The sequence below is a fragment of the Sporothrix schenckii genome, assembly GCF_000961545.1.
Source record: "Sporothrix schenckii 1099-18 chromosome Unknown Cont47, whole genome shotgun sequence".
Lineage (NCBI taxonomy): Eukaryota > Fungi > Ascomycota > Sordariomycetes > Ophiostomatales > Ophiostomataceae > Sporothrix > Sporothrix schenckii.
Window position 1 is genome coordinate 5,187,215 of NW_015971148.1, and position 26,055 is coordinate 5,213,269.

General features: G+C 55.3%; 5 protein-coding genes across 5 annotated transcripts; 2 read left to right on the forward strand and 3 right to left on the reverse strand.

Annotated features, from left to right (window-relative positions):
* Positions 1 to 3,934: 3,934 nt before the first annotated feature.
* SPSK_04628 (uncharacterized protein) lies at positions 3,935 to 4,399 on the reverse strand (the record flags this gene model as incomplete). The annotated part of the gene is made up of 1 exon (XM_016731428.1): positions 3,935 to 4,399. One exon carries the CDS (start codon positions 4,397 to 4,399, stop codon positions 3,935 to 3,937), a length of 465 nt encoding a protein of 154 aa, XP_016586168.1.
* A 1,158-nt stretch (positions 4,400 to 5,557) lies between these two features.
* On the reverse strand, positions 5,558 to 7,424 carry SPSK_04122 (asparaginyl-tRNA synthetase; the record flags this gene model as incomplete). The annotated part of the gene is made up of 2 exons (XM_016730933.1): positions 5,558 to 7,147; positions 7,248 to 7,424. The coding sequence occupies 2 exons, from the start codon at positions 7,422 to 7,424 to the stop codon at positions 5,558 to 5,560; spliced, it is 1,767 nt and encodes a 588-aa protein (XP_016586169.1).
* Positions 7,425 to 12,419: 4,995 nt separating this feature from the next.
* Positions 12,420 to 13,460, forward strand: SPSK_04424 (uncharacterized protein; the record flags this gene model as incomplete). Its single annotated transcript, XM_016731231.1, has 1 exon — positions 12,420 to 13,460. The coding sequence occupies one exon, from the start codon at positions 12,420 to 12,422 to the stop codon at positions 13,458 to 13,460; it is 1,041 nt and encodes a 346-aa protein (XP_016586170.1).
* A 5,052-nt stretch (positions 13,461 to 18,512) lies between these two features.
* SPSK_03921 (protein transport protein SEC24) lies at positions 18,513 to 21,860 on the reverse strand (the record flags this gene model as incomplete). The annotated part of the gene is made up of 3 exons (XM_016730736.1): positions 18,513 to 18,602; positions 18,713 to 20,344; positions 20,412 to 21,860. 3 exons carry the CDS (start codon positions 21,858 to 21,860, stop codon positions 18,513 to 18,515), a joined length of 3,171 nt encoding a protein of 1,056 aa, XP_016586171.1.
* A 924-nt stretch (positions 21,861 to 22,784) lies between these two features.
* On the forward strand, positions 22,785 to 25,964 carry SPSK_03935 (cleavage and polyadenylation specificity factor subunit 2; the record flags this gene model as incomplete). Its single annotated transcript, XM_016730750.1, has 1 exon — positions 22,785 to 25,964. The coding sequence occupies one exon, from the start codon at positions 22,785 to 22,787 to the stop codon at positions 25,962 to 25,964; it is 3,180 nt and encodes a 1,059-aa protein (XP_016586172.1).
* Positions 25,965 to 26,055: the final 91 nt, after the last annotated feature.

A 26,055-nucleotide genomic window follows, 5' to 3' on the forward strand; every position in this document is an offset into this window, starting at 1 on the left:
TGTGGAAACGACACGTAGTAACAGAATGAAAACGACAAACAAGACGATAGCTTTGCAAAATAGGCAAGAATACGCAAAACACACTCCTCGTAATGATAGAGGAAAGAATGACACCACACCACAATAAGATCGGCAATATCGGATTAGCCTTTTACACAACGGTGCGCATTATCATCTGCAGCGCGCATTTTTACATGGGCTTTTTGACTTTGAATTTGTGCAACGTCTTGGCAGCTTCTGTGCCCGTTTTCAGTCATCGCCAAGCTCGTGAAACTAGTCGTGAAAAAGACAAAACGGGAGAGGGATACGAGAGGAGAGGGAAGTAAAGTATCCGTACCATGATCTCCCCCTCCACCCGGCACTCGGCTGCCCGGTATCCACAAAAACGCCGGCGCTCAATCACTGCGCACCAAACAGAAGAGATTCAGAGTCAGACCAAAAATCGGTCAAAAAAGACCGACACAAGACGTAGCCGTAATCTCGGAGAGGGGAAGCAGACACGCAACAATAAAACGAACAGAACAAGAACAAAACGGTTGTCTTGCATGCCCCCTCTTTGGAACCAATCTTTGGACAAGTACGACACATTCCCTACGGAGAAGGTTCTTTCTTTTGGTCCTTTCTCGCTGAACCGAACGCGATTGCTCGCGTCTATAAGCCAGACTTGTGCCATCCACAAGTCCGGCGCGTCTGGGTCAGGTTGTGGGTGTTTGCCATGTTAATTTGCACCCAGACCGCACGGAAGCACGACAATAACATGGGCATGCTCCATGCTGGATAAGACAGACACATAAATCACTTGATATGCTCTGTGCACCCTATGCCTTACTCGGATACGATTTACAATATACGTTATATGCAGTGCAGCCAGCTACCCCCGAATGATGCTCAATGTGTGGCAAATCAATGCCGATCCATCCAGCGGAGTCTCCCTTTTCGTATTTTCTCTCACCGAATATCGTCTTCCGTTTCTGGTTATTCGCCGCTTGCCTGCCGCTTTATGTGGTGAGCCAAAGTGCGACTGGTCTTGTCGTCTTCACGTCTTGTCGTGAAAAAGGTTCGCAATGGGTGTGTGGGCGATGTATCCAGCAACGTCGTACGGCACAGATACGGTCGTTACGAGCAATATGGACTTTGCACAGCCCAGTTGCAATTTACTATTCCACTCTAGCGGGCCGTTCATTTGAAAGGGAAAGACCGTTCTTCCGAATACAAAAATATGACGTCTATTTGTAAAAACACCAAAATGGAAGGCCCGGGAAGAGGAGCCTGCCTCCAAGGGCTTGGCCTCAATACGTCGACATACATCCGGTCGCAACTCTTGGCATGATGCATCGCCGGGAGCAGCAACAGTGTATATACACGAGGCAAAATAGGCTCTGTACTATATTCGATACTACAAAATATCGTGATTACGTCGCACGGCCTACTCTGTTATCTGTAAGGGCATAATGGAGTCTTACACCTTACGGTGAACCGTGAGGATATGCTTCAGGCAAAGACAAAAGATGCACGGTGATAGACAGTGGGAGGGCACGAAGGTAGGATGGTGGCTAGACTCTTCGGCCCTTTTGCAACGCGAGGACGGAGATGGAGATTAAGTCGGTACTCCGTACGACCAACAACGTATATTACATTGGGCTGATAAAGATGAGAATGGCAACTGTGTTGAAGGGTGGGTGCGACGCAGTGATTCAAGCACGCGACGTACTGGATCTGGCTTACGTTCTTCGATTTCTGTTCTCCGCTTCTCTGTTTTCCGTTTCCTGTCCGTTCACCCGTCTCCGCTGTCTTTGCCCTTGTCCAGAAAGTACTGTCATCTCTGGTTCATGGTTCGGAATGTGGATGCGGATTGCGTGCTGGAGAAGAAAGAAAAGAAAAAAAATAGGCGGAGAGGATGACCAAATGAAGACACTTAGCGGTCTGTACGAAATATTGATAATCGAGATGAGAGGGAAAGGTAACGAAGAGGATGGTCTAGAGTCTGGGCCCTGTAGAAGCTTTCAACGATGCGAAATAGGGCTCCAGTTTGCCATGTGTCCTTCCTTTGTTCGTCCCCGTTTTTAGTAAAAACAAAATCCCTTCGGAGATGAAATCAGGACTTTGTAGATACACTCCGTAGGCTTTGGAGAAAGTGGACATATGAAAGTGACCAAGGAGGTGGACAAAAGGAGAAGACAGGACGACTCCATGCAGTTGGGCGTCAAGTCACGAGATACCTGAATGCCTGCAACTTGAACAGTTCTCCTCTTGACACTTCTTGGCTCTCTGTGCCAAGGTGCAAGCAACGATGCTTCTCTGCAAGGAGCATGTGAACAGAAATGCAATGAACTGCACCGCAACAAAAGACAGAGGTTGCCGTCGCAAGATGTGATGTGAATGTGATGCACGACACTCTTCAAACGGAGTACATTGTAAGTACTCCATATTCCAGGAAAAAGGGGCGAGGGCGAGACGCCAGAGGGACATACGAAGGACATACGACGACCATGATGCAGAGTGGAGAGAGAGGGATACAAGGGCGAAGGAGCAACAAAAATAGAAGCAAGATGGGACGCGCATTACGTGTTTTATGGTGACCATTCCAAGCCATTGCCCCGTCATTCGTGCTGGCGTCATCGTGGCCTCCGTCTCGTCCGCCGTCCAAGCCTAACCGCCAACGTGGATAGAGTTAAAATTGGCGATGACGACGCCTTTGCCCTGAATCAGGGGAAAGGAGAAGACGAGCACGGCCACCACTGGAGGTGAGCAGTCTCTCCCTCCACCTCAATACATCGTACACTCACCTTTGCCATCTGGTCGACGCCCAGAGAATAAAGGAGCTAGCGGGCGTCTACTGGTATGTTCCTCGCCAGTCGATGGCACTGTTGGCTGCTCACCCTGTATCTGAGGCGTCGTCACATGTCTCTCGTTACGAGGCCGTTCGGTGGGCAAGCTGCTCCCGTGGAATGGCCTCCGACGGCGGTTGATTGCCAAACAGCATCCGCATCCGTCTGGTAAATCCGTATCTTCATTGTTCTCCCTGTAACTACAATTCTGGTACTGGACGATCGGTTCTGGACGCCCGGATTGACTGACGCGGCCTCTTCTCGTTGCCCTTGATCCTGAGAAGTGTACCATCTCCTCAAAGAAGAACAGGAGATGTGAGATGTGATCTGCATGGGGTCGTCGCCATGGGTCGTTTGGGCTTGAGCTGTTTGTGACTACTGTACGGAATCTATCGTTTCCTGTGACACTCTTGGACACTGGTTCAATTACTCTTTATGAACACACCCCAAACGGCGTATGGTGCTTGTCCTCGCTTTGCATTTCCCTACGAAGTGTTTTATATTTGCTTCATTTATCGATGACCATCTGCCTGAGAAGAGTTATGTCGTCATTTCTAATTTGTTTCGGTGCTGTCTGTACCGGTTTCCATTGCCAAAGGGTTGCCGTCTACTATACAGTAATGAAAGTGGGTGAGGCATGTACATGCGAATGCAAATGCCAATGCGGAACGGAAGAGGCTCTATTGTGCCTCCCGTCTTTTCCTTCCGTGCCCACTTGTCCCATCCCTTTTGGGCATATATTAATATATTAATTGCATGCGTAATTGCACATACTCAATAGAGAGAAGAAGAAGAAGAGAACAAAAAGCTCCGAACCGGGAAAGCGGAGATTTGGAGAGTAATTCCAGGCGAGAGATCAAGACAAACAGTTGGCCGATGCAGTGCACGTACGGTTGGTTGCCGCCGAACAAAAAAAGGTCCTTTGGTCCCGGGCGCGTGCGGTGCCGACAAAGCGTGACCTCGTGAGAAAGTTCGAAATTGCAAAGGGACTGGATGTTTGCACTCGATAAGCGAGGAGCAACGGTGCGTCTCGCCCGAAAGGAATGAGAAGGAGAGGAGGCGACAGAATGGTTGACTGGACTGACTCGCCGTGCACTCCATTCATCCTAATGAATGCAGAGTAGACGGGGGAAGGCGGACACAACGGACGACGGCTCCAACGGGCGTAAAATGCGAGTTACCAAAACGTCTCGACTGTGTTTGTGCTCTTCTGCCCCCTCCCTGAATGCCTGACAGGTCTGTTTGGCGCTGTTTGAGGAAGGTTCATTCGTCTGTGGTGGCACAGGTCTCGCTTCGTGCAATGCAGCCACCCTTTTCTCTCCCCTCTCTGGCCGCATTCTGTCTGAGTACCAACATCTTGTCAGATCTCGGGGGTCGCTGATCGTGTCCGGTTCCCAACTCCTTCCCGTCTCCCGCGCCCGTCTCATCCGTTGTCTCGATCGACTCGCTCGCGAGTCGTCGATTGCTGCCGCGTCCTGTTCCGGCCGTGTAAATGCTTCCCTTTGGTCGATCCCTTTTCGAGGCATGCCAACAGTCGGACAGACCATGTCGTGCGTCCGTGGCAGGTACATTTTGAGTGTGGCGTTTTTTCGCTTGTTTTTGTCTGTATGCTGTGCTACCTCCAGGTTTCTTTCTTTTGAAAAAGACAATATAAAGTCTCCGCGCACGTTGCACAGCAGGAACGAGGCGCAACGGAACAGAATAAATTGGCACAGGCCAGACGGGGACATGACAGGTGAGAAATTGAGTTGAAACGCTCCGTTCTGTCGACAAAAGCCGGCAAAATACGCAGACAGCCAACGACATGCTGCAGTTCGAGGCCACGGCAGAGGACGATACACGTAGTTGCATTCTCTGCTGTCAGCCGCCGACCGTCTGCCGCCGGCCGCTGGCCGCCGGCCGTGTTTTGTGTTGTGGTCGGTCCCTCGTCAAATAAGGCCGTAAGGTTCGGGACGGTTCGGGCAACTCTGTTTTCTTATTCTGTCTCTTTCCGGCCTCTCGTCTTTTCGTTATTGTCCTCGCTTTGTACCCGTCGTTTCCCGTCGTTTATGTTTCAGCCTGTCTTCGTCTCTCGAACCTGTTGTACAGAGACACTGCAGATGTGGCGGAGAAGAAGACGGAGAAAGAAAGAAGGTCTAAAGATACAGCGAAACAAAGAAATAAAGAGAGAGTTTGAAATAGGCAACGACGTACGAAACCGTGGCCAACAGCACCTGTTAACCGCAGGCTCAGTCTCACCGTTTTTCTTTTAATTTTCCTTGACTCTCAAGTTCCTTGACATCAAAGACAAAACACAGACGACCGGCACTCGGTAGATTCGACGCCGATGCAGCGAGAAGACGCGAGCTGCCAAGACTGCCCAGAGGCGAGATGAGAGGAGATTGGGCGGGATGAAGGATGAAGTGGGGAGGGTATCTCGAAGCCGTGAAAAGTGAAAAAGAAAGTGACAATCGTCCAAGGCACGTCACACGGGATACATGCAAGACAATACACAGAAATACCAGACAAATGCGCATGCGCTCATGCACGGCATTTTCTTTTGTCTTTGGCACGGTGGCGTCGATGTTGTCACGTTTTCCGTTGACTGTCATGCTGTACTATTGTAGCACTGTTGTGTGCTTCTCTCAATGACTTGCAGCGGATGAGGAGAGTCGCGTCCGAGCTCGGGCGGTTCGAACCGCTGGTGCAAGGCAGTTCATCGTTTGCTGACTGTAGCCCATGTGTCCTTCCTAACAATCGCACCGCCCGTACCACCGGGGGAAAGCCACCATGTCGCGGACGGTCGGCACGCCTGTCAGATAGCAGAGGAGTCGGTCCAAGCCTACGCCGAAGCCGCCGTGCGGAGGGCAGCCCCAACGGCGGAGGTCGACATACCAGTCGAGCCCGTTGCCTCCGCCAGACGAGGCGTCAGCCTCACCTACTTCGCCGTCACGGTGTCTTTCCTGCTCCGCTGGTACTGGCATCCCCCGGGCCCGCATGGTGGCCACGAGCTGGTCCAGCCGATGCTCACGCATGGACCCGCCGGCGATCTCGCAGAATTCAGGCACCAGCAAGTCAAAGCAGTCGACCGTATCGGCCGATGCGTCTGCGGATCCTTGTGCGTCCGTGGGCAGCATGTAAAATGCCTTACTGGCGCGCGGGTAGTGGGTGACAAACACAGGTGCAGCCTCGGGCCCGCCGACGACGCGCGCCAGGTACCGCTCGTGCTCCGTCATGAGGCCCATCTCCCAAGCCGGCGTAAATTCGAATGTGCCGGTCGGCGCGTCACTCAAGATGCGCAGGGCCTCGGCGTATGTGATGCGCGGCCACGGCGCGGCCGACAGCAGGCCCGACCAGCGCGTCTCGAGATCCACTGCGTCCTCGTCGTTGTCGTGGGCCTTGGACTTGGCCGACGAGGCAGCCGCCACCAGTTCCGTGTACGGCCGGCCGCCACGGTTCTCGGTGGCCACATGGCGCAACATGTCCTCCACCAGGTCCATGACGCCGTCCAGCCGGTCCACAAAGCTCATCTCGGCCTCCAGCATGTAGAACTCGCTCAGGTGCCGCGGCGTGTCGTTCGCTTCGGCGCGGAATGTCGGCGACAGCGTCCAGACATTGCCGAGCGACTGCGCCAGCGCCTCCAAGTGGAGCTGTGTCGACACGGTCAAGTACTTTGGCGAGCGGAAGAAGTGGCTCTCTTCATTGTCGGGCGAGGTCTCCGTTGTCGTCGACGACGACGACGACGACGGGCCCGCAGTCACGGTAAACACCTCGCCCGCCCCCTCGCAATCCGACGACGTGATCAGTGGCGGGTGCGTCTGCACAAACGCCCGCTCTGCAAAGAACCGGTTCAGCGACGCCACCACGTCCGACCGGAACCGCAGCAGCGTCGTGTTCAGGGGGATGCGCGGCCGCAGGTGCGGCAATGTCCGCAAAAACTCGGGGGTCTGGTACTTTTTCTGGATCGGAAACGTCTTGGCGTCCGAGGGCCCGGCCACCTGCAACGCCGTGACGTGCAGCTCATGGCTCTGGCCGGCACCGGGTGACGGTGTCCAGGCGCCTTCCAAGCGGACGGCAGAGCCATTGGTGATGGGCGCTTCACCCACGTTCGCCCCCGCTGATGCGGCCAGCAGCTCTGCCGGCACTACGGCCTGCATGGCTGCCAGAGACGACCCGTCGCCGAGCGTGACAAAGGTGTACTTCTTCATCGTGCGCACGGACCGGACGAAGCCATGGACAACGACGCCCGGGACGGCTTCGGCCGGCGCCCATTCGAGAAAGCCGGCGACTGATGTCGGGGTGTCGGAGGCGAGAGACGATTGTGCGGCCCGCAGACAACGCTGCAGTGAGAACGAGCAAGAGAATAAAAGCGGCTGCCGGGATCGTGCGGAAAGGCGTCTTGGCCGGGGCCGGGTAAAGGTTGTGGAGGAGGACGAGGACGATGAGGGTATTGAGGTTATCGTTCGTGCTGCGGCTGCAGACGAGCACGCCGTAGCTGCAAAGGACGCAGAAGATGCCCCTAGAGGGGCCGTCCGTAGTGTAGAGGAGATCCGGGTCCGCATTGTGCCAACTGGTCAGAACACGAAGCTCAAGAGCTGCCGCAGATGTGTGAATCATCAGTCTGACGTTTTGGCAGCTATGATGCATTGGTGGTACTTTCCATAGCGCAAGAGCTCCAAAATTATTCTGCCGTGTTTTTCCGCCTTGCGTTGGCACATCGGGCAGGAACGATAGGTTGGTGCTTGCAGCTATCCCCTGGCACCTGCCCAATGCGAACGCTAACAACACGCCAAACGCGCCTTCCTAGTTGTGACACGACACGGCACGTTCCGTGAGGCCTTCCCGTCGCGAGCTTGACCTGACAACGCGGGAAAGCACGTCGGTGACAGCCATCCCATCTGCTGACAATGCCAAATGCACAGTATCTTACATTCTCATCTTTTTTGACTCCTCCCCCAGCTTCCTCGGCTCCCTCTTTCCTTGAGAGGTCTCACGGCGGACCCGCCACACTGCCGCGCGGTATGTGATCGCCCGCGCCAAGTGGCCGGGTAGCAACGCCCATGGAGATCCCATCCGATCGTCTTGCCGTTCGTGATGTTTCTGGGGAACGGCATATGTTGTCTGCGCTTTACTTTTCAGCTCACTTGGTAGTCCAATCTACAGCGCTAGCCCCGCTTTTCTTGCTCATGGTTCCATTTCTCCGTTTGGCGAGCCGCGTTTGTTGCCTGTCAGCCTGCTTTGCTTGCCTTGTCATATTGGCCAATCGATCGGTAACTCTAGGATGCCTCCGACGTCTGTCGTGTCTTGGACGCTGGTATTCGCATCCTGATTGTTTAGAGGCTCATGGGCATTTTCAGCCGTCGATATCCCAGGGTAGAATGTATCTTGAAGGCGTATTTTGTACAATGTAATGCTACAAGCTCACCTTTGTGTCCTTCGCTTTTGCTCGTCACATGCCTCTAGGCCCCACCAAGTTACCGGATCGTGTCTGTTCCGAGCTTGAGAATGTCCCGGCAGACGACCCAATTGGCCAAGAATTGATCAAGTGGGCGGCCGTTCTATTCCCATTCTATCCCTTTCCCCTTTTCCTCACGCCCCTCCAATTCTGTTATCAAGGTATTTTCACTTTTGTTCGATACATTCCATTTCATGGCTTCTTTTTTTTTTTTCGTTTTTTTTTTTTTTTTTTCCTCTTCCAACATACGACTGTATCGAAGTGGTATGTCACATTCCAGGCAGTGCTGGTTTGCCCGCTCCATGCAACCTTTGATCTAGGCTACGACAGAAGAAAAGAAACGCGGAAGAAGAAAAGCATAGAAATGCTGAGAACGATGGCCTGGTCTGATTGATGAGCACGCATTTGATTGTGCGATCAGTTATCAGAAGATACTGCCCCAAGAATGCTGTGAGCATAGTGTGGCTTCTTTGTTTTTCAGTCGTATTCTGATACGTTATTATGCAGTCCCTAACACAACGTATTTTTAGACATACCTGGGAACCCTCTTGCAAACAAACGTGCTTTCACTTGTTTCTGATTTCTTTTTTACATTGTAGTTTCTCCTCCCTTTACGCTCATTCTCACCCCACACAATTCTCAGCTGGCCTGACCAAACGTGACCCCACTGATAAACGCCTCGCAAGTCGACTCGCACGAATCATGCCCGTTCGCAAGCTCATACCGTTTTTGGAACGGCAAAACTTCACAGCTTTATTTCTACTCTCGTCCCCTTCCTTTCAGATGCAACAGAACATCCAACGTCTATTGTTTGTCCCGTTGATCGCGTTCGTGTCGGCCCCGGGGCTGCAATCCGTCCCAACCGGTGAGAAATGGTCTGTCTCGCCCGGTACCGTCGGTGTCAATAAGGGCCTTATTTGCCTGTGCATGGGTTTGAACTTCTATTCCTGGAGTGACTTCCGTCCACTTAAAGATTGTCACTTCTATTGCTACAATTCAGCCGGAGTCGACAGTGTCTCTTTGACAGTGTCTATCAGTGGCCCCTTCCCCTCGGATTTTGTTCTGCTCTGACTCCCAAGAGGTGTAATCACTCACCTTTCCCTGGCTGTTTCGGCTCGGCATGTTTGTTGCCCAGACGCTCAGCTGCCTCTGCTCTGCGTCAGCTGCCTCCGAATGCGCTCGCGACATGTTAACTTACTCGCCCGGCCGTTCAGAAAAGTTGCGCCGGAGGTGAGGAAGGGAGAGACCCTTGGTTATCGTGTTTTGCTTTGATCTCGCTTTACCTAACTCTCTTCACCTCGCTCTCGCTTTGCAGCCCGCGCATTTGTAGCTTTCTGTTATGACCCTCTCCAACGACTGTTTTTTTTCCAACGTCTTGGTCTCTTACCACAACCATCGTTCTCGCTTCGTTCGAAACAGGCCCACATTATTCCGATTGTAGAGCCTCCTTTTTACCGTTTATCGCCTCCCCTTATTTGTCGTCGTCTTTTCCACCCCATCCCTTTACATACGAATCCTGGTCGGCGTTCGGCTGCTTTTATAAGCTTTGCGAAACGCTCGATCTTTTGTCTATGAAGTAGATTGCCAGTTCAGATTGCAATGGACGAGATCGCGCACTCTGCGGCTGCCGTGTCCACAGTTGTGGAACAGGTCAACAATCCCCATGTGCTGTACCTGCTCTAGCCAAAACGCTAGATTCATATAGCCAGAAATTCACAGCAGTAAATCGTACCGAGAATTTGCAACTCGAGCTAGCTACCCCATTTACTTCGACCCCTGCGGTAGATCCCTCTGTAAGTGAAGCAGCTCACCAACCTTGCCAGCTGAAAAGTGTGTGGTGGAAAGAGGAAAGAGATTAAAGCAAAAAAGGATGAGCTAGAATGAGGCACACTCCACTAGAAAGGTTGGGAAAATTTGTAAATGACGGCGCATTTTGTAACCATCTTTTCCTCGCGAAAGAAATGAACGGAAGCGCAGCTGGGAAAAAGAAACGAAAGAAGGGGAAATGTGGTAACCCGCGTTCCTTGCGATCGACAGAAATAGGGGAAGTGGTAAAGGAGGAGGGGGGGGGAGAACAGAAACAAACAAAAAGAAAAGCTCAAGAAAAATAAACGTAGGAATCCCGAACAAGAAGACAAAACGAACCGGCCGGTCACAACACGTTTACTGGTAACTTGCGAACCCGGGACATTGGGACGTCATGCGTCTGGCTCGATCAACATCAGCAATGCGACATAATATTCAAACCCATATGAGAAGAAAAAAACATCCAACAAGAAGCCACCAACAGGACCAGCTGCCAGTAGCCGCCCCAGGGGTTCGACTTCCGGCCGACTAGAGCGTTGTTTCTTGTTTTCCCAGCGTTGTCCGTTTTATGTCTTCCGATCTTATTTTCACACCTTCCATCTTCTCCTGCACATCCCTTTCGTCCCATGCACCCAATCCACCCATCCCCTCCCTCCCAGCTCGTCCTCGGCCTAGCGCCTCGCGGCCACAGCATTCCTCGAACGGCGGGTTCACCATCGCTTGTCCTGTTCCAGCGCAAGAGTTCAGGTGTGTGCCGTTCGTGCTGTTCACTAGCCCGTGTTTTTCAAGTGTCTGATCCTCTTGAGATCCGGCGCCTCGCTCTCTGCCCCTGCTTGTCAACTTCTAGTGTCCCTTGGTGACCCTTGTCTTGTCCCATCCAGCTGGAAATCGGCTACCAAGCATCGATCGTCCCCCTGCACCCCACAGCTTGAGAGGCTGTGGGTTCTGTGAAAATCTGCGGTCTGTGGTCTGTGGTCTGTAGTTTGTGGCTCTGTGTTTCTGTCGTGCTGTGGTTCTGTAGTTTCGGTTCGTGGGATGACAGCTGATATCTCATTTGAATCTCCCCCCCCGCTTGTCGTCCCTCGGTTCTTTCCCGTACGAATGTTCAGCGAGATACCCTAGTTTAGACGTTGTTCCTACTAAGAGAAGGAGGGCTCACTAACATTCTGGTCGCACAAGATGTCAACCACTCGCTTGTAGACCGCGAACCGTTTACAGACAACCCAGACAGAGACAGGCGGATAGAAAGACAAGGCTCACGTCGAGAAACAAATATGCAAGGGCAAAGACCTAAAAGAGCAGACGAAAAACCTCCGAGCTAACGGTCCTTTCCCGACGCTGAGGCCGTATGTCGTCTGCCACCGTTCATTTGTCGTTTAACGTTTGTCGTTCTTCGTCTGTTCCTGCTCGGTACGATGCTATTTCTATATGACAACGTCCTCGGCATGTCTGTTTTTCTCGTTACGGGTGATTACCTTGAAGTTCTCGTACGGAGGAGCCCTTGATATTCCGAGCCAGGTGGAAAGGCGGCCTCCCTTTCTAAGACTGCCCCCTCGCTTGACTACGCAATACAGACAAAATCGAGCTGGACGCCGGAGGCAACATGGACAGATAGACAGATCAGCCTGACCCGATAAGTTTGGAGACCTGGGAAGAACAGACACACACAGTGCGGAGCAGGAATGCACTGATAGACGGTGGCAGCGTTGTTGAGGCCAGAAGTGCATCTCTTTTCCCATTCAGGTCTTCTTGCCAGCTTCGGTCTCTTGCTTCTCGGCTTTTTCTTTTCCTTTGCCGTTTGTCTTACTGCCCTCACAACACTTTTTTTTATCCTTATTTTCGATTTTCTCATTCGGGCTACCTCTTGCTTTCTTTCTTTTTCCTGTCTTTTTTAAGCTCGCTCACCCCCCCCCCCCTCCTTGTCTCCCTTTCACGCTCTTGTCAGTTGTCAGTTTCTTTTTCATCCTTTCCATCAACCTTCTATTATGGCGCCGTTGTGCCTGTAGCAAAGATACACACCCCTCCTCCACACGCCGTCACACATTTGTCATTCTTTTTATTGTCTGCTTTCTCTTTTGTCTTGCATCTCTCTTGCTTCTATTGCCAGTTGACTGCCTTGTCTTTGCCTGGCTCTATCCGGCTTCGTCCGTTTCTTTGATATCATAGAGGAAAGGATCATCTCCAGGAACGCCTCGTCCGCTCTATAAAGAGTCACCAAGAGCCTCGTCCTTTCCTACACTCGCCACTTGCTCATACTCCCATACCATCTTCTTGACCTGTCACCTATCGCCCTCTCGTCTGCTCGCCTTCACAATATTTCCTCTAGTTTTACTCTTCCCTCTTGCATAGCAATGCCTAGCTCAACGTCCAAGTCCAAGCCGAAGGCTTCCGAGGTGGCCGCCGACACGCGCCGCAACTACATCCCGCTCATCAAGAACAGCTACGCCCACATCTACAAGACGAGTTCGATCCTCTTCCCACAGCCTCTCGTCGAACTCTCGCTGGAGGGCTTCGGCCGTCCCTTTGGGCGCGTGCCCATTTTCTATGTCCGCGACGGCGACCCGGCGTCGGTAGCCATCGACTGGGCCAGCCACATGTCCAGCGACGCCGGCGAGCCCGTGGTCGTGCCGTTCATCTGCTCCGCAAACGACAAGCGCCCCGGTGGTGACTGGGAGACGGGCGTGAACGGCAGCGAAGAGCGCCTGTGCCGCCGGAGCACGTTGTCGGCCACGCTGGCCACACCGGAGCCCGGTTCGGCCGGCAGCTACAGCCAGACCAACTACCCGATCCCCATCGAGGGCGGCATCCTGTCGGACGAGGTAGTCATCTTCCGTGCCCCGCACGACCGCTACGAGAAGCTCCCGCCCACCGAGTGGGGTGTACTGCCCGTCTGCTCGGTGCCACCGGTGCGGTGGCCCAAATTGACGCAGATGGGCACCAAGTACTCCTTTGCCGAAGAACGCGACATGGTCAAGCGCAAGCTGCGTGCCGCCCTGTACATCTGCGTGGCCCGCGGCTACACGTCCGTTGTCATTGGCGACTTCGGGCTCGGCAATGGCTACCGCAACCCGCCCCAGGAGATTGCCGAGCTGTGGCGCGAAGTCATTCTGTGGGACGCCGACCTCCGGGGCCGCCTCGAGGCGGTGGCCTTTGTCTTTGATGATACGCGACAGAGCACCCACCAGCTCATTCTCGACGACCTTTCCAAAAAGAGCCGGCACGGCAAGGCGTCGTCTTCCAAGGGATCGTCCTCATCGTCTTCCAATTCCTCGTCCTCCTCGCCCGCCGATTTCGACATCTTCCAGTACGTCTTCAGCAGCGACGAGATCGAACGTGCTGTGTCGCAGCCCGACCCACGGTATGACCTCGAGACGCTGATGAGCCCAATGTAATTGAACAGTGGCGGTAGCCATGTCTTCTCTTTTCTTTATTTTCTTCGTATTTTTTTTTTTTTTTTTTTTTTTTGGCAGGGACGGCAATTCGGCCGGGGATATAAATAAGCAATGTTCGGTGGCACGTTTTCCTTTTCTTTCACAGGGAGTACATTTCGGTTAGATTCAACGGTCTGGAATATAGGATTGTTTCGTTTTATAAACTTTGAATTCTTTTATTTTTATTTTACCCTTTTGACATTTGTTTAATTTCCCCTGATTCCCTCCTTCATGCCTGCCTTTGCTCGCTCCTTCCGCTTTTCATCAATGTCGGCACGGCGCGCTCCACTCGACATTACTTAGGATGATTGACTCTTTTCAGATGAAAAGTGCACACGAAACTGCCTCTTTGATAGCACGAAATATTTTGCCGAACTATTCTTACTTTTGAACACGAATCGCATACTAGACAGAGCATGATCGCTCCGGACTTGTGGGTTCTGTAAGCTGTCTGTCGAATAGGAAGCGCACCGTTTGTTTGTTGGAAGGGGCCAGATGCAGAAGGAACGAACAGGCAGTGACCAAACGCCGCAACACTAACAATGAGCATCCAATCGCATCCAGCAATTGCCTGCTTCTTTCTGTCCGCCACTCAATGTCTGGAATAAGAAAAGTAAGGAAAAGCAAAAAGGAAACAAAAGTGGACCGTCGCTGGGTGGGCACTACGGGTTAGTAGCCGCTGCAGGGCAATTCAAATACAACAACAGGCAAGGCAACAACAGTTTGTGAGGCTGTCAGAGGCCGAGCCCGTCCCAGCGTGCGCATTTGGCAAAGTGAAGCGTGCAGAACATTCCGATGGAAACGGAAAAGCGAAGACAGACTGAGAAAATGCATTCTGATATCACTGTAGCACTATATCAAATATAATGGACCAGCCGATGAATCCATGGTGAGCATCGACGTGAGCAAAACACAGACACACTGCTTTGTGCGGTGGACTGAAGAAAAAAAAAGGGAAGAGCCTGGTCTCCGCATCAAGGCCCAGCTGGGTCAAGGCCGGAAAGTCGGAACGCCACAACTGTACAAACGGAACACTGCAGGCTTCAGACCAAAGGGAAACAAAATAAGGAAGACCGGGTAGGAGCCGAGACGAGGCGAGTGCGAAGCGAGAGCGAGACGAGGCGAGAAGACAGGGACGACAGGCACCATCCTCTACCAGATTCGCGAGGCGAGACGGGCATATGCCAAAAGCGGGAAGAGAGGGCGAAAGGGAAATAGTAATACGTAGTTTGCAGGCTCGGGCAGTGTGGCTAGAAGAAGGGCGGCCTTCAGCTGGGTAGTCTGTGCTTGTCTCTCTTTCATATTCCGCCCTCATCGTTGGTCGAGGTTGTGCGGCTGCAGGTTCAGCCAAGCCTTCGTAGCACACCCTCTTGTTCCGTACGGAGTAATTGTTTTGGAGCAGCCTGACAACCATCCCACGCTTTTCCTGTAAGTACACACCCACACCAAGTGATCTGATGCCCATTGTGGTGCCATTATTCACCAAGCAGGGTGCAGCGCTCATCACATGCCGGAGAGAGTGCGTCGCAGAGTTGTAAAGGAATGAACGAGAAGGAAGGCAAAAGAAAAAGAAAGTGCGCGGATCCGATGCCAGAGAGAAAGCCTTCTTACTATACGACGTAGAGGGTGCGAGACATGATACATATATTCAAAAAGAGAAAAAGGATGTCACCGAAAATGCGTCGCCGTAGCCGCAAACCACGGAGAACCGCACGGCTCCTCAACAAGGAGAATAACCGTAAATATGCTTGCCGTGGATCTGGTACTGCTCCTCAACCGGGTGGGGGGATTTTCCGAACCTGCAATGGCAGTCTGCAATGGCAGTCTGCAATGGCAGTCTGCCGAGCCTGTGAACAGATCAGAAGTATAACTGGGAAGATGGGATCACATCGGGGGACGGACTGTTGCATCTGTTTGACGGCGTCCCCGTACAGCGTCCCCAGTGTGCCAACAGACGCCTGGTACTCCAAATGGGATGGTATGGAAATGGGAAACAGAGCTGAAAAGCCATTTGCGCAGCTGACTTCAAATTGTGACGTGTCATATCGACAAAGACTGGTTGGTAAAATCCAAAATATGAAAACCAGTTGGAGAGAACGAGATCCAGAGAATATGCTGATCTTTATTCCCGGAGTGTTGGGTCAGGCAATCCGAACCAAGATCTATACCGACAATTATTTTTTTTATAAAAAAAAAACAGCCACTGCCTTTCGTTGTTCGTTTGTCATCCGTCGAACCCGCTGTCTTTACACAGAAATGGCATCGTCCAAAGTGCAAAAATGGAGTGCATTCGTATGATTGTATGAGTGCTTTATTTACATTTCGCATCCCTTATTGCCCGTTTTTGACCTTCTCACACCACCCTTTCAGGAGAGTAAGTTCCAAATAGGACGCATGGGCTTGAGGTATACTTTGAAAACTGCGAGAATAGGATGAAAATAAGCAAGCAGGATAAACTAGCTTTTTGAAAAGGAGACTGAGCCTCTTTTGTAATAAAGGCATCTTTCGTCTACAGCAGCACAGGAGTATTGTTTGTTTCTGGATATTAATAGTCGCTGTGTATCTGTTTTCTCGTCACATCACATCGTTTTCGGTTGCTCTTCGCTCTTTTTTTTCCCCGGGCTGTTGACTGTCACATTTTCTCGTCAATACCCAAAAATTCAGCGGTCGCCATCGCCCTGTCCATCCCTCCCCTTCCCCGTTCCCTTCAACCTCATCATGGCGTCTCATTGGTGCCATTCCACGACAGCTTTCAGCTTACACCCTAAAGAGGTTTCAGCCGTATCCCACCACCTCTCGTTTTCTCTTTCCACATTTAAAATTCCCAAAACAATTCATGTGTCGTTTCTCTCATGCTTCCTTTTTCTGGTCCCCATGTAGCCCCAATGGTACCCTGACCCTTGGTCATCCCTGGCCGGTGCCGTTGTCTGGAGCATTATATCCGTACGATTAATATACACCCAGATAGGCGGGATTTTTTGGGGCACAAAACAATCTCGCAGTGTTACGACATCCTTGGCCTTTGGCTCCCTATTTGACACACATGTGGCTAAGATACCTCCTTAAATACAGAGGAACACAAGCATATTCGATAGTACGGCTTTATGCGTCATTTCGGTCGCTCTGACACTGTAGTGTGTGTTTCCCATGTCCCCCTACAGTGGGAGCCGTTTTGGCGCTCGCCGTTGAACGTTAGACAAGTTGTTGTATCGTTGTATCTGCAGACCTGGCACATGCGTCGTACTAGCATCTGTTATTTGCTAGGATTCCTTTACCGAACCAACAGTGCAGCATCGACCCGTCAGGGGTGCGTACGCTCGTGGTCTTAAAATGGGCTGGTACGATATCGAACTGGTTTGCGAGGGATGGTTCGTCCATCCCTATCAAAAGAAAATAAAAAAAGAGGCAAAAAGAAACAAGCATGAACGTACGGCCTCTCACCACCCAACAGACAAAAAAGGGCAGGCCAAGCGTCAGCTCATAATGACACACGGCCACGGTGGTCGGCGATGAGAAAAACGCCGCGAGCAAAGTCTTTGGGTGCGAGACACACCCAAAGGGAACCAGGATGCTGCGGCTGAGGTAGGCTGGATGCAGCGCTTGTTTATTTTAACTTTTTATTTTCATTTTTTTGATCTTTCTTTAATCCTTCTTTCTCCTTTCCCAATTTCGGTCTTGCCGAAAGTTGACCAACAGTCAACATGCAGGATCAGCAACGGGATCAGCATTACCGGGTAACGTCCACTTGCATTCCCCGGGAGCCAATGACGGCAGCAAGGGCTCTGCATCGAGCGTGTTCCATTACCCTCTGGACCTTCCATGAACTGATGGGGCTCGTGCAAGATATGGACTCATATATGCCTGGCCCTTGATTTAGTCCATCCGTTGGTCCCTTTTGCTGTCAGTCAATGGAGGTTAGCTCCTCGGTCGGCAAACCAACTGTCTCTTGCGTTGCATGTGAAATAGTTCGCATAGAGGCATACGTGGGCGTGGGGGACACCGTGGGGTCCGGATCATTCCATTTGTTTTTGTCTCTGAATTTTTATATGTCCACCCCTTCTGTTGAATTCTGCAAACCCGACTTTATTACTTTACCATCGCCTTGATTTGATTAGGTGGTGGTGGGTGTCGGGAGCCAATTCCATAAAAAAGACGAGTCAAGGGGAGAAAATAAAAACAATATTGTGCAGCTTTCTTTCCTTTTTTATGTTCTATCTTATTTCGGAGGTCGAAAGGCTGGGAGACCCGGGCATACCGCACATGAACGGAGCATCCGACTGGTCGGCTTCCCGCTTGTCTATCCTGTTTATGTCATCATGGTGCCAAAGCGCGCATCATGGAGCTATTTCTGTCTTGTTTGGGGGCCCAAAATGCCTTGCCTGGGCCTATTATCCCTTCCTTGTCTTCGTTTTGTTTGTCTGTCCTCCCTGCCATTCCCTCAGGCCTGAGATCTCAGCTGCATGTCAAGTCCCAGTGTACGTTTAGAGCTTAAGAGATTTCTAAGTAAACATCTAAGATTGTGGAGGAGGTGGACCCTGTTCGACATTGGACAGTATCATACGACTTACAATAGGTGCGTGTTGTGTAACCATCTTGCCGCTTTTCCGCTCTACCTTATCTGCTAATTGTTGATTTTTGACTTCCCTGACGTTTGTTCTGGAAAATCTCGTCCGTCATTTGAATATGTATCTTATTGTTTTATCGTAAAGTATGTTGCCGAGTCGAAAAAAGCAAATCAGGGGCAGATAAAATGACATCTGGAAATCAAATGGACAATAGAAAATGAGGACAAAAAAAAAAACAGACATGATACCCGCGACACAAACACAAAACGGCCTGTGTCTAACTCCTCTTCCACTGCACCACCTCTTTTGTATCGCCTCCTTTTGCGTCCCGGAACGATGAAAGAAAACAATGCTTCTCCTACCCAATGTGAATGAAAACTGCAGTTTTTTTGTTTTTGGACATCCCTGTCTACACCCCCACCCTCACCCCGTTTTGTCGAGTGTTCCCTCAAAAGTATGCCGGCCGAAGACCGCCAAACGAGGAGCCTAGCACACTCGAGGCTTCACTGGACTCGTCCTTTCGTTTCTGGCCACCAAGCTGGGACATTGTTAGTAATGCAGAGAAAAAAAGACGGACAGAAAAGACGACGACGAAGAGAACTAAGAACTGAGAACCGAGAACCGAGAACATTACGACGTTGTACATACCTCCATCTGCACGCCCTTGTGGATGTGCACGAGCCAGTCCACATAGCTCTGGGCCTCATTGTTGCGGTCCTCCACCAGCATCCGCGCAAACTCAAACTCGGCGCCGTCCAGGCCCTGCCGCGCCAGCTGGATCGTCAGGCCCTTGGACCCGCGCAGCGTCTTTAAAAACTCAATCATGTTGCGCACCTGCGCGTTGAGGTGCGTCTCCAGCACGGGCAGCGACGACATGTACGGGTCGAGCGACTGCAGCTTGTCCTTGTCCTCGCCAAACAGGTCCTGGATCAGGTTGGGCGAGGTCTGCTTCTCGAGCCAAATCAGGCACTGCTGTCCATTGTCGACCAGGTAGACGCCGCCCGGCTCGACCTTGGCAAACGTGGCGCGCATCGCCGGCGGCATGCGCAGGTGGCCCGTCTCCGGGTCGGGGAAGCCCTCCTCGGGCTGCAGGTTGTGCAGCGGTAGGATGCGCGGGTAGAGGTAGAGGCTGAGCTCGAGCGCGCCCATGGACCGGAGCATGCGCAGCTCGTGAACGCGGCGGTCGCCCGTCTCGCTGCCGCCCTTGAACGCGCGGCACTTGAGCAGGCTGAGCATGTACATGCAGAACTCCTTGAGGCGCTCCGGCATGATCAGCTGGCTCGGCGGTGCCGAGGCCGAGGCGTGGTGCTTGCGATAGCCGGCCAGAATGTCAATCGTCTTTTCGGTCAGCCAGTTCCGCGTGTCTTTGAGGTTGGCCGACGTGGTCGCGAGCTTGGTGGCTGCCTCCTTGGCCAGGATGCCGTACACGGCGTCCTGGTCGACAAACTTGAGGCTCTCGCGCGTGCTCTCGCTGACGCTCGCAATGATGTTGCTGCAGCGCACGCGCCGCTGGCCGTCGGCCGTCGTGTACAGAAGCGCCGACTGGAAGTGCGCGTCCAGCTTCGTATCCAGCTTGCCATCGTAGCTAAACGTCACGCCAATGGCCTTGTCCGCGTCAATGGAGCCCACCTCCAGGTCCGCGCCCAGCGTGTGCTGCACAAAGTTGCCGTGGTAGTTGGACACCTGCAGGCCGTTGGAGCAGCGCACCTTGATGAGCGCCTGAAAGCCCGTCTCGCGTGTCACGGCGTTCTTGACCTCCATCGACAGCTTGGCGTTGTCACGGCCCGCGATAAAGTTGGGGTAGTAGAACGCCTCGCCGCCCGTCGTTGATGACACGTGGCCGATCGTGGCCACGTCGAGGTAGCCACCGGCGGGCGCCGCCAGGAAGAAGTCGATGCCGATGCCGGCCGACGTCATGCGCTCCGCGGCCTTGCGCCAGCCCGGGTGCTCGGTGGTGTACAGCTTCTTGTCCATCTCGCCACCGGTGTGCTTGCCGTCGTCACGCATGAAGAGGCGACCAGGGCCCCAGGTCGACAGCGAGGACACGGCGCAGACCACCTTGCCGCCTGTGGCCTCGAGTGCCGAGATGGCTGCATTGAGCGTTGAAAGGAGCGCCGGCTCGGGGTTCTTGATGGTCGAGAACATTTGCGGCAGGCGCGTCAGGAGCGAGGTGATGACGGCCTTGGACTCGTAGGGGTCGACAAACAGGCCGTCGCTCAGGGGCACAAAGGGGTCCTCGATGTCGGGCATGATCATCATCTGTGCCTGTTCAAGACTGGACTACAATGGTGTTAATGCGTGAAACGCGGATGGATCTGGTACTTTTTTCGGCATGGTTGGGACTTACTGCCACGTTGTAAAAGTGCACCTCCTTGTCGTACGTGACGAAACCGACCCGCGCATTTTGCGGGATGCGGCGCTTGGGCTCGCCGTTGTCGTCCACCTCGTCCTCGCCGCCATACAGCGCGCCCAGAATGCCCTCGCAAAAGGCCTCGAGGAAGCCGCGGTTGTACGACTCCTGCGTGACGTCGATCAGGAACAGCCAGCGCAGACCGACAGGCTCCTTGGTCCAGTACTCCTTGGGCACCACAAACTCGACGGTGCCGCGCGATAGCTCGGGCCGCTGGTCGCGGTCGCCGCGCACGCCCTGGGGGGAGGTGGCGCAAAAGTACTCGGGCGGCGTGTCGTTGGGGTACGTGCACAAGTTGCAGACAAACTTGTTGCCGCCGGACCGAAAGACCATGAACGGGTTGATGTACGCGCGGCAGCGCCGACACCGTGGCGGGCCAGACTCGCCAAAGTCGAGCACGGGCACGGGCTGCTCGCCCGCCTGCAGGGGCGCCAGGGGCTGCACCAGCAGACCGAGCGGCAGTCCGGTGCTGTGGAGCGCCTCGGCGGTGGAGGGGATGTTGTTCATGGTGAGACGGGTGTACTTGGGCGAGGAGTTGCCCTGGTCGTAGGCGACAAAGGAGATGGCGGCAGGCGGCGGCACGTGGCGCTCAAAGGTCGGGTAGACGTTGGTCAAGAAGTGCTGCTGCAACGAGTCGCGCGACAGAGGAACGCTGGGGATATCGTCGGCGGACACCTTCTGGTGGCCGGATGCGGGCACCATGGCAGGCACCGATCCTGCCTCGGCCACAGCACCACGGGCCCCAAAGCTGGCCGGGTCGGTGGGGTTGGCGGGCGTAAAGGGGGCGTTGGCAGCGGCCGGAAACTGGTTCATCTGGGGTGTGATGGGCCCGTTATCAAAGCCAGGTGCACCGGGAACGCCTGGTGCGCCTGGTGCGCCTGGTGCGCCTGGCACAGGTCCTCCGGACATGGCAGCGGCCGAAAAGCCCATAGACGAGCCCACGGGTGCCTCGACATGGTGATACGCGTGCCGGTCCTTCTTCTTCTTCCGCGTGGTTTGGTGGCCGTCGGGACCCAGTGTCATGCCACCCATTTGCGCTGCAAGGCCACCGTCCTCGGCACCTGGCCCGGCTGCTGCTTGCCCAGCGACAGGTGGCGGCGCACCAAAGCCCTGCCCGGCCGGCGACGGTGTGCCCATATACGGAGCTTGACCGCCATAGGCAGGTTGTCCCAGACCGGCTGGTGGCACCCCATAGCTCGGCTGACCTTGCTGAGGCTGCCCATATGCCTGCTGGTACGGCTGCTGCTGCTGCTGCTGCTGCTGATACGGCTGGGGAGCAATTGGCGGGACAAAAGTCGGGGCTGCGGGCTGTGTCGTTCGGCGGGGGTCGTTGGGGTCGAGCTGCTCGCCCTGGCCGAGAGCGTGAAACATGGCGTAGTCGGCCATGGCAGCGGCAGAGACGGAGGCACTGTCGTGTGAGGCCGACGACGTCGAGAGGTCAGGACACAAAAACGACAGAGAGGGACACAGGAGAGATCGGGAGAGCGGGCGATCGGGAGCTATGAAAGCTCACAAAAAGAGGGTGGAAAGACAAAAGACAGAAGAGAAAACAAAAAGCTCAACAGACGGTCGACAGACTTGTTGGAGCCGGTCTGTCCATGCTACTGAAGGAATTGGATATCGCGAGACAGTCGTTGCCGAGGGTAAAGTACGAAGCAGCTCCTCTTCTCTTCGAACAGCCTGGCCAAGCGCGGTGGTGGTGGTGGCTAAAATGTGGTGGTGGAGCGGCGCGGTGGACACGTTGCTCGCAGAAGCCCCTTTAGGCCGTAGGACGTGATAGTGGTGTTTTTGAGTCTGTTAGGTGGATTGGGTCAACGGGTTAGCGGACTGCCAGTGGGGGAAAGAGCGACTGAACGGCGCAAGACAAGCCCCTGACTTCAGCGTGGGCGCGCCTGCCTTGCGAAGCAAAAAAAGAACAAAATGGCTCCTTCCAGCAGGGGCAAGTGGGGTCGTCCAGCGATCCAATTCAGGGACGAGAATGAAGGAAGGCGCGCCTGGGGCCTGGCCAGAGCTGCGCTGTTCTGGACACATGTCGTCCCGAGGAGTTAATCCGCTCCGGGCGTTTGGGGCGGGAAGGCGCGCTGGGACGTCACAGCTGCCATTTGCCTGCGCTGGTGAGGCTGCGGCAGAAAATGCGCTAACGCAGAGCGGCGACGCGATCTGCCCATGAAGCTTCACGTCCATCGTCCTCAGCGAACCACCATTCAACGTATCCCAAGCCACAACGCACGCATACATCGACACCACATCAACCGGCTTTATCCGTCGTAGTGCACCACAGAATGAGCTGGCGGTAACCCGCACCCCGCCATGTTCACGTTCTGCCCCCTGCAGGGGGCGCGGTCCGAGTCGACAGCCTCGCAGTCGCTGCTGGAGCTCGATGGCGGCGTCAAGGTGCTCGTCGACGTCGGCTGGGACGAGTCGTTTGACGCCGAGAAGCTGCGCGAGCTGGAGAAGCAGGTGCCGACCATTTCGCTGGTGCTGCTGACCCATGCCACCGTGTCGCACATCGCCGCCTTCGCCTACTGCTGCAAGAACTTCCCCCTGTTTGCGCGCATCCCTATTTTTGCCACGAGACCCGTCATCGACCTCGGCCGCACCCTGCTGCAAGACCTGTACGCATCGACGCCGCTCGCCGCGGCCATCATCCCCCGCACGTCTCTGGCCGAAGTCGCCTACTCCTACGAGCAGTCCACCGCCGCCGAGCACAGCCGGTTTTTGCTGCCGGCGCCGACGCCCGACGAGATCACGCGCTACTTTTCCCTCATCCGCGAGCTCAAGTACTCGCAGCCACACCAGCCGCAGGCCCCGCCCAACCTGCCGCCGCTCAACGGCCTGACCATTACCGCGTACAATGCCGGCCGCACGCTGGGCGGCACCCTGTGGCACATCCAGCTCGGCCTCGAGTCGATTGTCTACGGCGTGGACTGGGGCCAGTACAAGGAGAACGTGTTTGCGGGCGCGGCGTGGATTGGCGGTGCCCATGGCGGCGGGTCGGAGGTCATGGAGCAGCTGCGTAAGCCGACAGCGCTCGTGTCCAGCAGCCGCGCGCCGCAGGTGGACCGCCCGGGGCTGCGGGACGAGCACCTGCTCGAGACCATTCGCACCTGTGTCGTGCGCGGCGGCACCGTGCTGATCCCTGTGGACTCGACGGCGCGGATTCTGGAGCTCGCCTACTTCTTGGAGCATGCCTGGCGCCACGCGGCGGCGGGGGGCGGCGGGTCCGGCGACGAGAACCTGTCGCGGTCCAAACTGTACCTGGCCGGACGCACGTCCGGCAGCCTGGTGCGGCACGCGCGGACGCTCCTTGAATGGATGAACGACAGCATCGTGCAGGAGTTTGAAGCCGTGGCCGACGGCGCCAAGCAGGCGAATGGCCGCGGCAGCGGTGGTGCTGGAGACGATGGCAAGACCAAAGAGGCCGGTCCGTTTGATTTTCGACACATGCGGCTTCTCGAGCGACGATCGCAAGTGGACCGCGTTCTCAGCCAACCTCCCGCATCCGGCGGCGGCAAGGTCATTCTCGCCAGCGACGCCTCGCTTGAATGGGGCTTTTCCAAGGAGATTTTACGGAGAATCGCCGACGACCCACAAAACCTGGTTGTCCTGACAGACGTGCCAGGCCGCCTGGCCGACGACCGGCCGCCCTCCGTGGCGCGCACGCTCTGGGAGTGGTGGCGCGATGGCAGCAACCCCAACGCCGAGGACGCTGGCGACCGACTCGTCCACGGCGCGGGCCGCCCGCTCGAGTTTCGCGACACCCGCAAGGTGGCTCTCGAAGGTGCCGAGCTGGCGCTCTACCAGCAGTGGCTCGCCACGCAGCGCCAGCTGCAGGCCACGCAGCTCTCAACAGCCGGCAGCGGTGGCCTCGGCGTCAGTCTACTTGGTGAAGGCGGCGCGGGCCATTTGGGGGGTGGCATGGCGGCCTTGCTCGAGGACGGCGCCGACGACGTCTCGTCGGAATCGTCGTCGGACTCGGACGACGAGTCGGACGGCGACCGCCAGGGCAAGGTGCTCAACGTGTCGACGACGATTGGCCAGGCCAGCCGCAAAAAGGTGGTGTTGCGTGACGAGGACCTGGGCGTGACCATTCTCATTAAACGCAAGGGCCACTACGACTTTGATGTGCGCGGCAAGAAGGGCCGCGAGCGCATCTTCCCAGTGCCGGTGCGCCGCAAACGCAACGACGACTTTGGCGAGCTGATTCGGCCGGACGAGTACCTGCGCGAGGAGGAGCGCGAAGAAGAGGCGGCCCATGAGGCCACCGGCGGCAGAAACAGCGACGGAGCGACACTGCTCCCCGAGATGCTCGGCCGGAAACGAAAGTGGGACGACGTCGGTGTCTCTACAGGACGTGGCCAGGGCGACACCAAGCGGCCGAATCTGGACAACAGCAACCGCAACGGACACCACCGGGGCGATTCGACCGATGGGAAACGCCGCGGCCGTGGTGGCAACGGCAGTGACGACGAGGGTGGCGCCGCCGATCACGACGGCGGCCTCTACGACAGCGATGTGGACGGCGACGACGCCGACGACGCGGCCGAAGCGGCCACGACGGCCAACGTGCTGGGCCCGGCCAAGCTCATCTCCACCACGGAAACGGTTCCTGCGTGGTTGCGCATCGGCTACGTCGACTACTCGGGCCTGCACACGGCACGCAACCTCGAGATTCTGCTGCCGCTCGTCGAGCCGCGCAAGCTGATCCTGGTGGGCGGCAGCGAGGCCGAGACGGCTGCGGTCGCCGCGCACTACCGCAGCGTTGTCAGCACGAACCGCGGCGTCGCCGAGACGGACGTTGACGTGCTGCTGCCGCGCGTCGGCGGTCCGGCCGTCGATGCCAGCGTGGACACGCACGCATGGGTCGTCAAGCTGGCCGACGCACTGGTCAAGAAGCTCAAGTGGCAGAATCTACGGGGCCTGGGCATCGTGACAATGACGGGCCAGCTGCGACCTGGGCTGGCGGCGCTGCCGCCTGCTGCTGCCAATGCACCGGCCGCAAGCGAGGAGAGCACGGCCGATGCGGACCACAACCAGGACGCCGACGACGCGAGCAGCGCAGGCGCCAACAAGCGGCAAAAGACCGATGCCAGCGGAAGTGCTCTCGCGGTGGCCGCACCCTCATCTGCACCTTCGTCCGCCGCGCCGGGAGCCGCTCCCAACGCGCAGCTGCCGACGCTGGACGTGCTGCCGAGCAATGTTGCTCTGGCGGCAGCACGCGCCGGCACACAGCCCTTGCATGTGGGCGAGCTGCGGTTGGCAGACCTGCGGCGTACGATGCAGGCGTCCGGCCATACGGCCGAGTTCCGTGGCGAGGGCACGCTCGTGATTGACGGGTCCGTGGCTGTGAAGAAGACGACGACGGGCCGCGTCGAGGTCGAGAGCATTGGCCTGCCGTCTGACGGCGGCCCGGCGACCAAAGTGGGCGGGACGTTCTACGCGGTGAAGCGGATGATCTACGACGGGCTGGCCGTAGTAGCGGGCGGGTAATTGAAAGACTATGAAGGGCATTTGTACCCGGATGGGTTCTTTTTGCCGTGTAATACCAGATGATAATACCAGATAGTACCATGGTGTAGGA